Source organism: Dreissena polymorpha, chromosome 14, assembly GCF_020536995.1.
Source record: "Dreissena polymorpha isolate Duluth1 chromosome 14, UMN_Dpol_1.0, whole genome shotgun sequence".
In the NCBI taxonomy this organism is placed as follows: Eukaryota; Metazoa; Mollusca; class Bivalvia; order Myida; family Dreissenidae; genus Dreissena; species Dreissena polymorpha.
The window spans coordinates 24,387,212-24,399,582 of record NC_068368.1 but is presented as its reverse complement, the minus strand read 5'-3'; the positions used below and the strand labels follow the sequence as shown (position 1 = coordinate 24,399,582).

General features: G+C 36.5%; 1 protein-coding gene and 1 long non-coding RNA gene across 4 annotated transcripts in view; both read left to right on the top strand.

Moving 5' to 3' along the window:
* Positions 1-5,783, top strand: part of LOC127857506 (MMS19 nucleotide excision repair protein homolog) — a 38,207-nt gene extending 32,424 nt beyond the window's left edge. For 2 of the 3 annotated variants that reach the window (XM_052393900.1, XM_052393899.1), the window contains 5 exons: positions 418-604; positions 859-941; positions 1,675-1,842; positions 2,883-3,043; positions 3,784-5,783. In XM_052393900.1, the coding sequence (XP_052249860.1) occupies positions 418-604; positions 859-941; positions 1,675-1,842; positions 2,883-3,043; positions 3,784-3,811 (627 nt within the window). In that variant the 3' untranslated portion in view covers positions 3,812-5,783. The remainder of the gene's footprint in view (positions 1-417; positions 605-858; positions 942-1,674; positions 1,843-2,882; positions 3,044-3,783) is intronic. The other variant, XR_008038390.1, reaches the window with a different exon arrangement.
* A 1,163-nt stretch (positions 5,784-6,946) lies between these two features.
* On the top strand, positions 6,947-9,225 carry LOC127858824 (uncharacterized). The gene is made up of 3 exons (XR_008039073.1): positions 6,947-7,199; positions 7,419-7,505; positions 9,110-9,225. It is a non-coding gene; the product is annotated as an uncharacterized LOC127858824 (long non-coding RNA).
* Positions 9,226-12,371: the final 3,146 nt, after the last annotated feature.

Here is a 12,371-nt window from a genome sequence, read left to right as displayed (position 1 = left end):
ATGCTAACAGAAATCGTTAGTTGATAAAACAGATTTCTCAGATTTGTTTAATGATGAACAACTTCAACATATTTGCTGTATATTTGCTGTAGTTTTTGGAATCTCATAGAGATAAATGTATCTCGTAGGGAATCAGCTTATTAAAAAAAAACACTACAGATTTAGTGTTCAGAATTTTACACTTTTATTTTCCTATGTCCATATGAAAGTGCTTAAATATTTGTACATTTGGCTAAAGATAATAACATTTTGCAACACATATTTATTTACTTAGTTCCATACAACAACAGAATTAAGAAGAATTTTTATTCTTAAGTAAATTTGGCTGAAGAAATTTTGAGCCCAAAGTATTGTAGTAGATATTTAAGCCTTTTTTGAGCTGACTAAAATACTATCTAATGATGTTTGTTTCCGCAGATGTTTAACCTGCTTGGGTCATCTGACCTTGGTCACAGCGCTGCTGCTGGGTTCTGCACGCTCCTCACTGACCAATCTGATGTACTGACCAGCGAGATGCATGCAAATATCCGCATCATGTACCGGCAGAGGTTCTTTGTTGAATATCTCAGTTCCATTGTATCTGGCTATCAGGCTAGTGGGCCAGGTACATTATTTAACATTCCCTTCCCAAACTTTTTTCTTGTAATTCTGTCAATTTTAATGTTGTCATTTATGTCCTTGCACCGCCATAAAGTTTGATTAAAAATAATTGTAACCATGTACATGTTATTTTAACTTTCCCATGGTAGAAATTGTGCTGAAAATGTTGGCCCAGTGCATGTCATGTTCTGAAAATCAACAAACGTTTTGCTATTTATGTTTATGAAAATTAAAACAAATAATTGTGTGTGATTTCAGAAACCAAGCAGAATTGGTTGCTAGCCCTGTCCTATCTAATGCAGGGCCTGGATAAGCATGTCCTCATACCTGAGTTAAATAAGGTAGTAATTAGCAGCTTTCTGGGTAAACTGGGCTTAATGCATGTGCGTAAAGTTACATACCAGATTATGCTGTGCAGTTTGCGTAGGCTGATCAGGGACAATATTTCCACGTTTACTCAATGTTTTCTAAGAAGATACTTAATTTGAACAAAAAATACCATAAAAGCAGAAAGTATTATCCTTGATAAGCCTGTGCAGACTGCTTAGGCTTATCTGGGACAACACTTTATGAAGAGGACAATAAGCCCCATTTTCCTAGGAAGAGGCTAATATTTAACATGACTGCATGCTAACCAACAAATCTACTCTGCATTAAATTAATGGAAGTATCAAATTGGACAAATCTCGGCCTATAAATAAACAAACTTGAATGCTTTAGATTGAGACTTTTTTGCAAATTCTTTGGTATTAATTTATTTTGAGAAATGTGTGACTTAGCTTAAAACCGTTATAATTAATCAATTTAAACATCAGCACAATGTTTTTTTCTTGAAATCATAGTCAGCAAATGAACAACATTTTGTTTCAACTTGTACAAACTCTTACTTTTTTACATTTGAATATGTTTGAGTCACATCATATGTTTAATTGCATAAGATGAAATATTGACATCTCTTGGAAGTGCAGTTTCCTTTAAAGTGATTGAGCCATAATGATTTTTAATTATTTTTTAATGCCTAGTGTTTGCTTTGTTGAAACACCTTGTGATTATATTATAAATGTTACATTTTAGATCTATCCATTATTGGTGCAGTCTCTTCTGCAAGATGACCTTGACCTACAGTTGGTCACCATGGAAACACTGAGTGACCTCATTTGCAGTGCCCCAGAGGTCATCAGTAAACAGATTGACTCACTCATACCGAAATTACTGAAAATGACCACATATAAACCTTCAATGGTAAATATATATTGTGAATGTGTTCTTTAATGTGTTATTTTATGTGTTCTTTTATCCCTCCCTGTCCACTGATACAAATAGGAGAGTATACTGGAATCTTCATGGTTGTCTGTCCTACTGTCTTGGTGTCAGTCCCTCTGTCTGTAGCTGTCTGTCTGTATGTCTTTCTGACTGTCAGCCTGGCAGTTCGACAACCCGCTCACTTTTTCGTTTTTTTTTTCAACCTTCTGTCTGTCTATCATCAGCCCACGACCCTTAGGTCTGTCAACAATAGCCTCACCCAGGTGGTTAAATATATTATATAGACTTAAATAGAAAAATAACTTACAAAAATTTCTCTGAGACCACAAGGCTTAAAGGTTTAATATTTGGTTTGTAATATTGTATCATAGTTCTTTGCAAGCTTTTTAAAATAAAGTTCCTCTATTGTCAAAACTGGCGACTTCCAAGTGTCAATTTTTTCATTGTTACAATTTGCTTCATATTACTTCCAGCAGTGTCAGGGGCACTGGTTACTACATTTGTACTCTGACATTGTGTAATTTTGATGTCCCCCAAAGGGTGGCATATAGTTTTTGAACTGTCTGTCCGTCAGTCTGTCCGTCCTTCCGAAAACTTTAACATTGGTCATAACTTTTGCAATATTGAAGATAGCAACTTGATATTTGGCATGCATGTGTATCTCATGGAGCTTCACATTTTGAGCGGTGAAAGGTCAAGGTCATCCTTCAAGGTCAAAGGTCAAATATATTGCTTCAAAGCAGCGCAGTAGGGGGCATTGTGTTTCACTAACACAGCTCTTGTTTAATTATAATAATGTTGACCTACTGAGGATAAATAAGTTTATTACAAACAATTGCATTGAGAAATAAACTTCCTACTTCAGTAATTCATTTCAATTACATGTACATCAAATTTGGGCATATTTCTTATCGTATTATAGTAAAAAGAACATTTCACTTTTAATAAAAGCTAATGACGTGTATTTGATAATTGTCTTGAGTGCGTGTCAATGTGTTTGATTGTGATGATGTTTCCAGAAAGTTCGAATCTCTGCCTTGAAGTGCCTGGCAGGATTGTGTTCCCTGCCTATTCCTGTGCTGGTTCCCTACAAGGCTCAGGTTGTTAGGGCACTGGTTCCCGTGTTGGGGGACAGGAAGAGGCTTGTCCGGGCCCAGGCTGTCACTGCCAGGCAGGAATGGTGAGTATCCACTAAGATGAGGGGTACACTGAGTAGTTAACACTGCTAGACACGAATGGTATGTATCGCTCAATTGGTCGTTGTCAGCTGAGGTTCTACTTAAAAGTACTCTGGGAACTCTTAAGAATACTTAAGTACCCCGGAGTATGGAGAATATATATCAAAAGTACTCAGGAGTATTGCAGGCCTTAAAGCATATTTTCTGTACCTGGTGGTTAATCGTAGTATTCTTAAGAATACTTTTATTTAGTACCTGTGCTGACAACAACAAATTGAGCCCCTCTCAGCTGTGTGGTTTACTGTGTTGTTGAATTGAATTGGCATTTATAATTCATGCCATAATGCCAATTCAATCTTTTAAAACATGGCTGATAACAAGTGTTAGTAGTGTTACGGGAATCGGAGTTAACATTTGTATAAAGTGAAAAAAAATAAAACAAAAATGTAATTTCTCATGTACATCTGTTTATAGCTGTAATCTGAATGATCTACATATATATGCATTGTGTAATGCCTTTAAATAGGCAAAATATATTTGTATTATGTATCTTGGTAAATTATATTCAGTACTGCATGTGCCAAAATTATTATAAATATTTGCTAATTTGAACTTTAGTTAATCTGTTTAAAGTACAAACCTTAACTACTTGACATGGTTTTCTTCCTGTGCACGTGCTTACTGTAAGGCATGTAGTCATCTCATTAACCTCTCTTTGTATATGATTCATGATGTTTTGTAGGATTATGTTTGATGCAGAGGACAAGTAGGGGAAGATGCTGGTGCCATGAATACATGTAGGAGACTGTTTTGTGATATTATTTGGCATTTGGATAGTTGCAACTGTTGTTATGGTGACAAATTCTTTATCAGAAATTGATGGACAATGTAACCATAAGGTTGTATCACATTATATTATACTTGTTTACTTCTTTTTTATGTCCCCCACCACTATAGTGGGGGACATATTGTTTTTGCCCTGTCTGTTGGTTTGTGTGTTTGTTTGCCCCAACTTTAACATTTGCAATATTCAAGATAGCAATTTGATATTTGGCATGCATGTGTATCTCGTGGAGCTGCACATTTTGAGTGGTGAAAGGTCAAGGTCATCCTTCAAGGTCTAAGGTCAAATATATGGGTCAAAATCGCTCATTTAATGAATACATTTGCAATATTGAAGATAGCAACTTGATATTTGGCATGCATGTGTATCTCGTGGAGCTGCACATTTTGAGTGGTGAAAGGTCAAGGTCATCCTTCAAGGTCAAAGGTAAATATATATCTTCAAAGCGGCGCAAAAGGGGACATAGTGTTTCTGACAAACACATATCTTGTTTTGTTTTTAAAATCATATCTGCATGCCCAATATAGGAAAACATTTGTTTGTTTCATGTAATGTTGTGTTGTTTTTTGCTAGTCAAAATGTGTTCATTTTTACTGGAAATAAGTTAGATTTTTTATATGTATATTTGTATAGACACAAATAAATGAATAATGCATTCAATTAACACAAATGCAAATGTATACTCATTAGTTGTGGCAATAAAATACTTGTGCCAATTTGTTCCTGAAAATAAAAGCTTTATTCTTAAGTCATTGATGTGTCAAAATAATGTTGATGCCAAATATTTTCTCTGTTAATGATGCCTTATTGATTATCTTTATATAAGAATGCCTGACTCCATTGGCTATGTAACTAGATCTGTTATTGTTGTTAAAGTCAGCTTCGTCATGCGAAATGGGTCTAATGCCTCCAGCCTGTGCATCTGCACAACCTGGTTAGGAGCTACCCTTTCCACCAATGAGGCCACCAAACTTTGGATGACTATTGCTGTGAGTGTAGCTCCTGACCAGACTGCAAGATTGCATATAGCATCAGACCATTTTCGCATGACATGGATCGTATCAGTAGTGTGTATACACACATTCTCACCACAAGCTCCCGGTGGTTGTGAATGGAAGTGGTTACTTGATAAAACATTAAACACCAGTCATTGAGAGGCTGAAAGCATGCTGTTATGAATGTTGCTTGAATATATGCCCGTGGTAATTCATAACTGGTTCTAGTATTGGTTTCTAATATACACAGTATTTGATCACAACAGATCATGTCCCCTAAGTAACGAATCTCTTAACATATACACATATCATGTATTAAACGAAAAAGAAACATCAACATCATTTTCATCGCTATCTGTGTTGTCATGAATGATCATGAATACGTTCAACATTAAGAACGTTTGAAATAAGATACTTGATGGACTCAATTACAGTGTTTCATGGTTTTCGTAAAATGAGTTGATTTCTTATATTTTTTTGTTTACCGTGCCTGCAGTTTAAAGAAGAGAGCATAGCAAGCTTTCAACATTAAAGGAGAAATGTTGTGCAATGCTTTGAACTAACATTGTGAATTCAAAAACCTGTAAGTTTAAAGCCACAAACATGTGTGATTTGTTTTTTTCTTTAGGACATCTAGATTCTAATTAATTTTTTGTCTGCAGTGTAAAGAAGAGAGCATAGCAATTCTTTCAACTTTAAAGGCTTAATTTTGTGCAACGCTTTAGATAAATAATTGATTTAGCCCAACAGGACTTTGAAACACCATTATTATTGTATAAGGTCAATTCCAATATCAATATATTGGTATGTTGGATTGCAGTGCTTTTTCGCCTGTATGTATAACTTACCAGGATCACATTCTAACATTGCAACAATCAAATAAATTGAAAGCAACAAAACATGTGTTAGTCGTTTTTTCTTTATGACATCTAATTTTACATTTCTTTGTTAGATCATGGTAACTTATCATCCAAAATTAGATGCATCTATATGCTGTGTCCGTACAGAAGAACATGCGCATATTGCCATGTAGTTCCTAGATGCAGTGTCCGTACAGTACGCATGCGCAATTAATTTCCTTCTATATTACATATAAAATAGTTGAAGTTCGATATCAATTTTTACCATGATCAAGCACATACCCACTATATCATCATACATCATTGGAAAGATAAATGCATACTCTTTTGAAAAAAATGCATGTCAATAAATTCTATACGCGCTAACTCAAAATATTTACCTTAGAATAGGCAAACCGGGTTTGACAGCTGTGCAGACAACCATTTCGGGCTCAAATAGTATGACCTTCTTTCGAAGCCGGGAACCATCAACACAAAAAGGAGAGCACAATAATGGCATATTTTCTTATTGCTTACAAATATACCCTTCAAGTTGATACCAAAACTAACCATTGGCAATGTATTTTACAAATCCTAGGCAGCATGCACTCAACAATGTGTGCTAAGTATCAAACTGACTGCATGTAACCCTAAAAACAGGAGTTCCGGTTTGGGGTTATGTGACCTTTAAGAGAACCCAACACCTTCTAATTTGAATAAAAGGCACTTTTTCCACAGGTGTAATCTGTTTTGAGAAAGATCACAAAGTTCCGGTACAATGACACACAGATTTATTCATAAAAGTTGCCGTTGAAAGCGCCATGCGTAACAGCGTTTCGCGTCAAGAATTAATGTAGAAAAGCCAAACTTGGTTACATCATTCATGCAGCATTTAGACTCCATTCAAGGCATCACTTTCGATTCTAATAGGCAAAGCTGATGTAACATATGACTTAATAAGTGAAAAAATCATCAATGGCAATATTTGTGCATCAAAGCAGGTTTTGAACCGGATTCGAACAAACTTTTTAATTTTTTTTTTGGCACACTTTAAGTAAAAGCCATGTAGAAGCATCATTTCTTATGTCATTTGACCCAACAAAAAGGCTTGCTTGCATGAAAAAACAACACACTTGATTTCCTGACTAAAAAAAAGTTAAAGTAAAATCAAGTATTCAGCTGAAAACACAAAAATGATAATAATATTATGCTTTTTTTCCTGGAAGAATGTTGTTTCGATAGACCCTGCGTGAAAAACACCAGGGAATCTGTATTTAATTGACCTCAATATTATGCGTAAAACTAAGTGTGCATTTGTAGGCGGTGTCGAAATGGGTCTTTAGCTCTGCCTGAACTGTCGTCCAATTGGTTTACAAGTCCGGCTGAAGTGACAGGCCACCAAAAACTGTACAGCATGACTGATTCGGAGACGGCCCTCAACACTCGCCCAGTCGTGTCGAGAGGATCGGTGTCTTTGCAGGTTAGTACGCCGTTATTTTCAATTAAATCTATTGTAAAATGATTTTTTTTTATCCTGGCACTCTTTTAACAGACAATGTGATGCCGGCGTGGTGAATTATTCATTTGCAGCAAATAAAGCAACAAAGACTATTGAAAGCTTACTCTAATTGTATCTAACTTACATAAGTTGGCACCGTAATGGGTAAATGTGCACAGAAAAACCTTTTTGTTTTCTCAGATTACACGGAATTGAGCACCTGGGCCAGACTGACACTTTCCGGAGCCTGTCCGAGACGGAACTTGAGCCGAGGAATCATAGGTCCAGGTGTGACAAAAGAATTAAAGCTCATGTCTGACGATGACTTTTTTTTAGTCAGGAAATCAAGTGTGTTGTTTTTTTATGCAAGCAAGCCTTTTTGTTGGGTCAAATGACATAAGAAATGCTGCTTCTACATGGATTTTACTTAAAGTGTGCCAACAAAAAAATTAAAAAGTTTGTTCGAATCCGGTTCAAAACCTGCTTTGATGCACAAATATTGCCATTGATGATTTTTTCACTTATTAAGTCATATGTTACATCAGCTTTGCCTATTAGAATCGAAAGTGATGCCTTGAATGGAGTCTAAATGCTGCATGTATGATGTAACCAAGTTTGGCTTTTCTACATTAATTCTTGACGCGAAACGCTGTTACGCATGGCGCTTTCAACGGCAACTTTTATGAATAAATCTGTGTGTCATTGTACCGGAACTTTGTGATCTTTCTCAAAACAGATTACACCTGTGGAAAAAGTGCCTTTTATTCAAATAAGAAGGTGTTGGGCTCTCTTAAAGGTCACATAACCCCAAACCGGAACTCCTGTTTTTAGGGTTACATGCAGTCAGTTTGATACTTAGCACACATTGTTGAGTGCATGCTGCCTAGGATTTGTAAAATACATTGCCAATGGTTAGTTTTGGTATCAACTTGAAGGGTATATTTGTAAGCAATAAGAAAATATGCCATTATTGTGCTCTCCTTTTGTGTTGATGGTTCCCGGCTTTGAAAGTAGGTCATACTATTTGAGCCCGAAATGGTTGTCTGCACAGCTGTCAAAACCGGTTTGCCTATTCTAAGGTAAATATTTTGAGTTAGCGCGTATAGAATTTAATGACATGCATTTTTTTTTCAAAAGAGTATGCATTTATCTTTCTAATGATGTATGATGATATAGTGGGTATGCGCTTGATCATGGTAAAAATTGATATCGAACTTCAACTATTTTATATGTAATATAGAAGGAAATTAATTGCGCATGCGTAACCTTTAAGCACATCCGACCAAGTTAGTCGTCTGCCAGAATTTTGACAATTGACCATCAAAAACTCTCTGTATTGCAAAACATAACTGCCAGATGTCATTTTGACCCAAATTAGGGCTGTTTGCAATTGGGCTGTTGCACTTGGGGTCATAAGGGGGGTAAATGCTGGAAAATCACACCGAAACCTGTTCCGGAGACATATTCTAAGACTACTTAAACACTCGGTATTGTTTTTCACTGACATTTTGACATTAATTTGCATCAATCTCAATAATGAACCTCGTGCATGTCTTTATTTCATCTATATTTGTTATTGTTGTTTACTTTTTGAACCTTTTACTGTTAAAAATGCCTGCCAATTTTGGACCGACACTGCTATCTGCCTTCGCCTGCAACCCCGTCAGGCAGATCTACTCAGAATAACACTACTTTGCCTTATTTTTCCTGTTAGGTTATCTTGCAGAGTTTAAGTAAAATCAAGTATTCAGCTAAAAACACAAAAATGATAATAATAGTATGCTTTCTTTCCTGGAAGAATGTTGTTGTGATAGACCCTGCGTGAAAAACACCAGGGAATCTGTATTTAAGTGACCTCAATATTATGCGTAAACCTAAGTGTGCATTTGTAGGCGGTGTCGAAATGGGTCTTTAGCTCTGCCTGAACTGTCGTCCAATTGGTTTACAAGTCCGGCTGAAGTGACAGGCCATCAAAAACTGTACAGCATCACTGATTCGGAGACGGCCCTCAACACTCGCCCTGTCGTGTCGAGAGGATCGTCTTTGCAGGTTAGTACGCCGTTATTTTCAATTAAATCTATGGTAAAATGATTTTTTTTAATATCCTGGCACACTTTTGTCACCAAAATTGGGAAAATTGGGTGTTTTACATTTACTGAAGATCTTAAACCACATTTTGTGGCGATAACTTTGCCAGTGTGCCAGACAATGTGATGCCGGCGTGGTGAATTATTCATTTGCAGCAAATAAAGCAACAAAGACTATTGAAAGCTTACTCTAATTGTATCTAACTTACATAAGTTGGCACCGTAATGGGTAGATGTGCACAAAAAACCTTTTTGTTTTCTCAGATTACACGGAATTAAGCACCCGGGCCAGACTGACACTTTCCGGAGCCTGTCCGAGACGGAACTCGAGCCGAGGAATCATAGGTCCAGGTGTGACAAAAGAATTAAAGCTCATGTCTTACGATGACTTTTTTTAAGTCAGGAAATCAAGTGTGTTGTTTTTTCATGCAAGCAAGCCCTTTTGTTGGGTCAAATGACATTAGAAATGCTGCTTCTACATGAATTTTACCTAAAATGTGCCAAAAAAAATAAAAAAGTTTGTTCGAATCCGGTTCAAAACCTGCTTTGATGCACAAATATTGCCATTGATGATTTTTTTCACTTATTAAGTCATATGTTACATCAGCTTTGCCTATTAGAATCGAAAGTGATGCCTTGTATGGAGTCTAAGTGCTGCATATATGATGTAACCAAGTTTGGCTTTTCTACCTTAATTCTTGACGCGAAACGCTGTTACGCATGGCGCTTTCAACGGCAACTTTTATGAATAAATATGTGTGTCATTGTACCGGAACTTTGTGATCTTTCTCAAAACAGATTACACCTGTGGAAAAAGAGCCTTTAATTCAAATTAGAAGGTGTTGGGTTCTCTTAAAGGTCACATAACCCCAAACCGGAAACTCCTGTTTTTAGGGTTACATGCAGTCAGTTTGATACTTAGCACACATTGTTGAGTGCATGCTGCCTAGGATTTGTAAAATACATTGCAAATGGTTAGTTTTGGTATCAACTTGAATGGTGTATTTGTAAGCAATAAGAAAATAAGCCATTTTTGTGCTCTACTTTTTGTGTTGATGGTTCCCGGCTTTGAAAGTAGGTCATACTATTTGAGCCCAAAATGGTTGTCTGCACAGCTGTCAAAACCGGTTTGCCTATTCTAAGGTAAATATTTTGAGTTAGCGCGTATAGAATTTAAAGACATGCATTTTTTTTCAAAAGAGTATGCATTTATCTTTCTAATGATGTATGATGATATAGTGGGTATGCGCTTGATCATGGTAAAAATTGATATCGATCTTCAACTATTTTATATGTAATATAGAAGGAAATTAATTGCGCATGCGTAACCTTTAAGCACATCCGACCAAGTTAGTCGTCTGCCAGAATTTTAACAATTGACCATCAAAAACTCTCTGTATTGCAAAACATAACTGCCAGAAGTCATTTTGACCCAAATTAGGGCTGTTTGCAATTGGGCTGTTGCACTTGGGGTCATAAGGGGGGTAAATGCGGGAAAATCACACCGAAACCTGTTCCGGAGACATATTCTAAGACTACTTAAACACTCGGTATTATTTTTCAGTGACATTTTGACATTAATTTGCATCAATCTCAATAATGAACCTAATGCATGTCTTTATTTCATCTGTATTTATTATTGTTGTTTACTTTTAGAGCCTTTTACTGTTAAAAATGCCTGCCAATTTTGGACCGACACTGCTATCTGCCTTCGCCTTCAACCCCGTCAGGCAGATCTACTCAGAATAACACTACTTTGCCTTATTTTTCCTGTTTGGATATCTTGCAGAGTTAAAGTAAAATCAAGTATTCAGCTGAAAACACAAAAATGATAATAATATTATGCTTTTTTTTCCTGGAAGAATGTTGTTTCGATAGACCCTGCGTGAAAAACACCAGGGAATCTGTATTTAATTGACCTCAATATTATGCGTAAAACTAAGTGTGCATTTGTAGGCGGTGTCGAAATGGGTCTTTAGCTCTGCCTGAACTGTCGTCCAATTAGTTTACAAGTCCGGCTGAAATGACAGGCCATCAAAAACTGTACAGCATGACTGATTCGGAGACGGCCCTCAACACTCGCCCAGTCGTGTCGAGAGGATCGGTGTCTTTGCAGGTTAGTACGCCGTTATTTTCAATGAAATCTATTGTAAAAGATTTTTTTTATATCCTGGCACACTTTTGTCACCAAAATTGGAAAAATTGGGTGTTTTACATTTACTGAAGATCTTAAACCACATTTTGTGGCGATAACTTTGCCAGTGTGCCAGACAATGTGATGCCGGCGTGGTGAATTATCATTTGCAGCAAATAAAGCAACAAAGACTATTGAAAGCTTACTCTAATTGTATCTAACTTACATAAGTTGGCACCGTAATGGGTAAATGTGCATAAAAAACCTTTTTGTTTTCTCAGATTACACGGAATTGAGCACCCGGACCAGACTGACACTTTCCGGAGCCTGTCCGAGACGGAACTCGAGCCTAAGAATCATATGTCCAGTTGTGACAAAAGAATTAAAGCTCATGTCTGACGATTACTTTTTTTAGTCAGGAAATCAAGTGTGTTGTTTTTCATGCAAGCAAGCCCTATTGTTGGGTCAAATGACATTAGAAATGCTGCTTCTACATGGAATTTACCTAAAATGTTCCTAAAAAAAAAAAAAGTTTGTTCGAATCCGGTTCAAAACCTGCTTTGATGCACAAATATTGCCATTGATGATTGTTTTCACTTATTAAGTCATATGTTACATCAGCTTTGCATATTAGAATCGAAAGTGATGCCTTGTATGGAGTCTAAGTGCTGCATGTATGATGTAACCAAGTTTGGCTTTTCTACCTAATTCTTGACGCGAAACGCTGTTACGCATGGCGCTTTCAACGGCAACTTTATGAATAAATCTGTGTGTCATTGTACCGGAACTTTGTGATCTTTCTCAAAACAGATTACACTTGTGGAAAAAGAGCCTTTAATTCAAATTGAAGGTGTTGGGTTCTCTTAAAGGTCACATAAGCCCAAACCGGAACTCCTGTTTTTAGAGTTACATGCAGTCAGTTTGATACTTAGC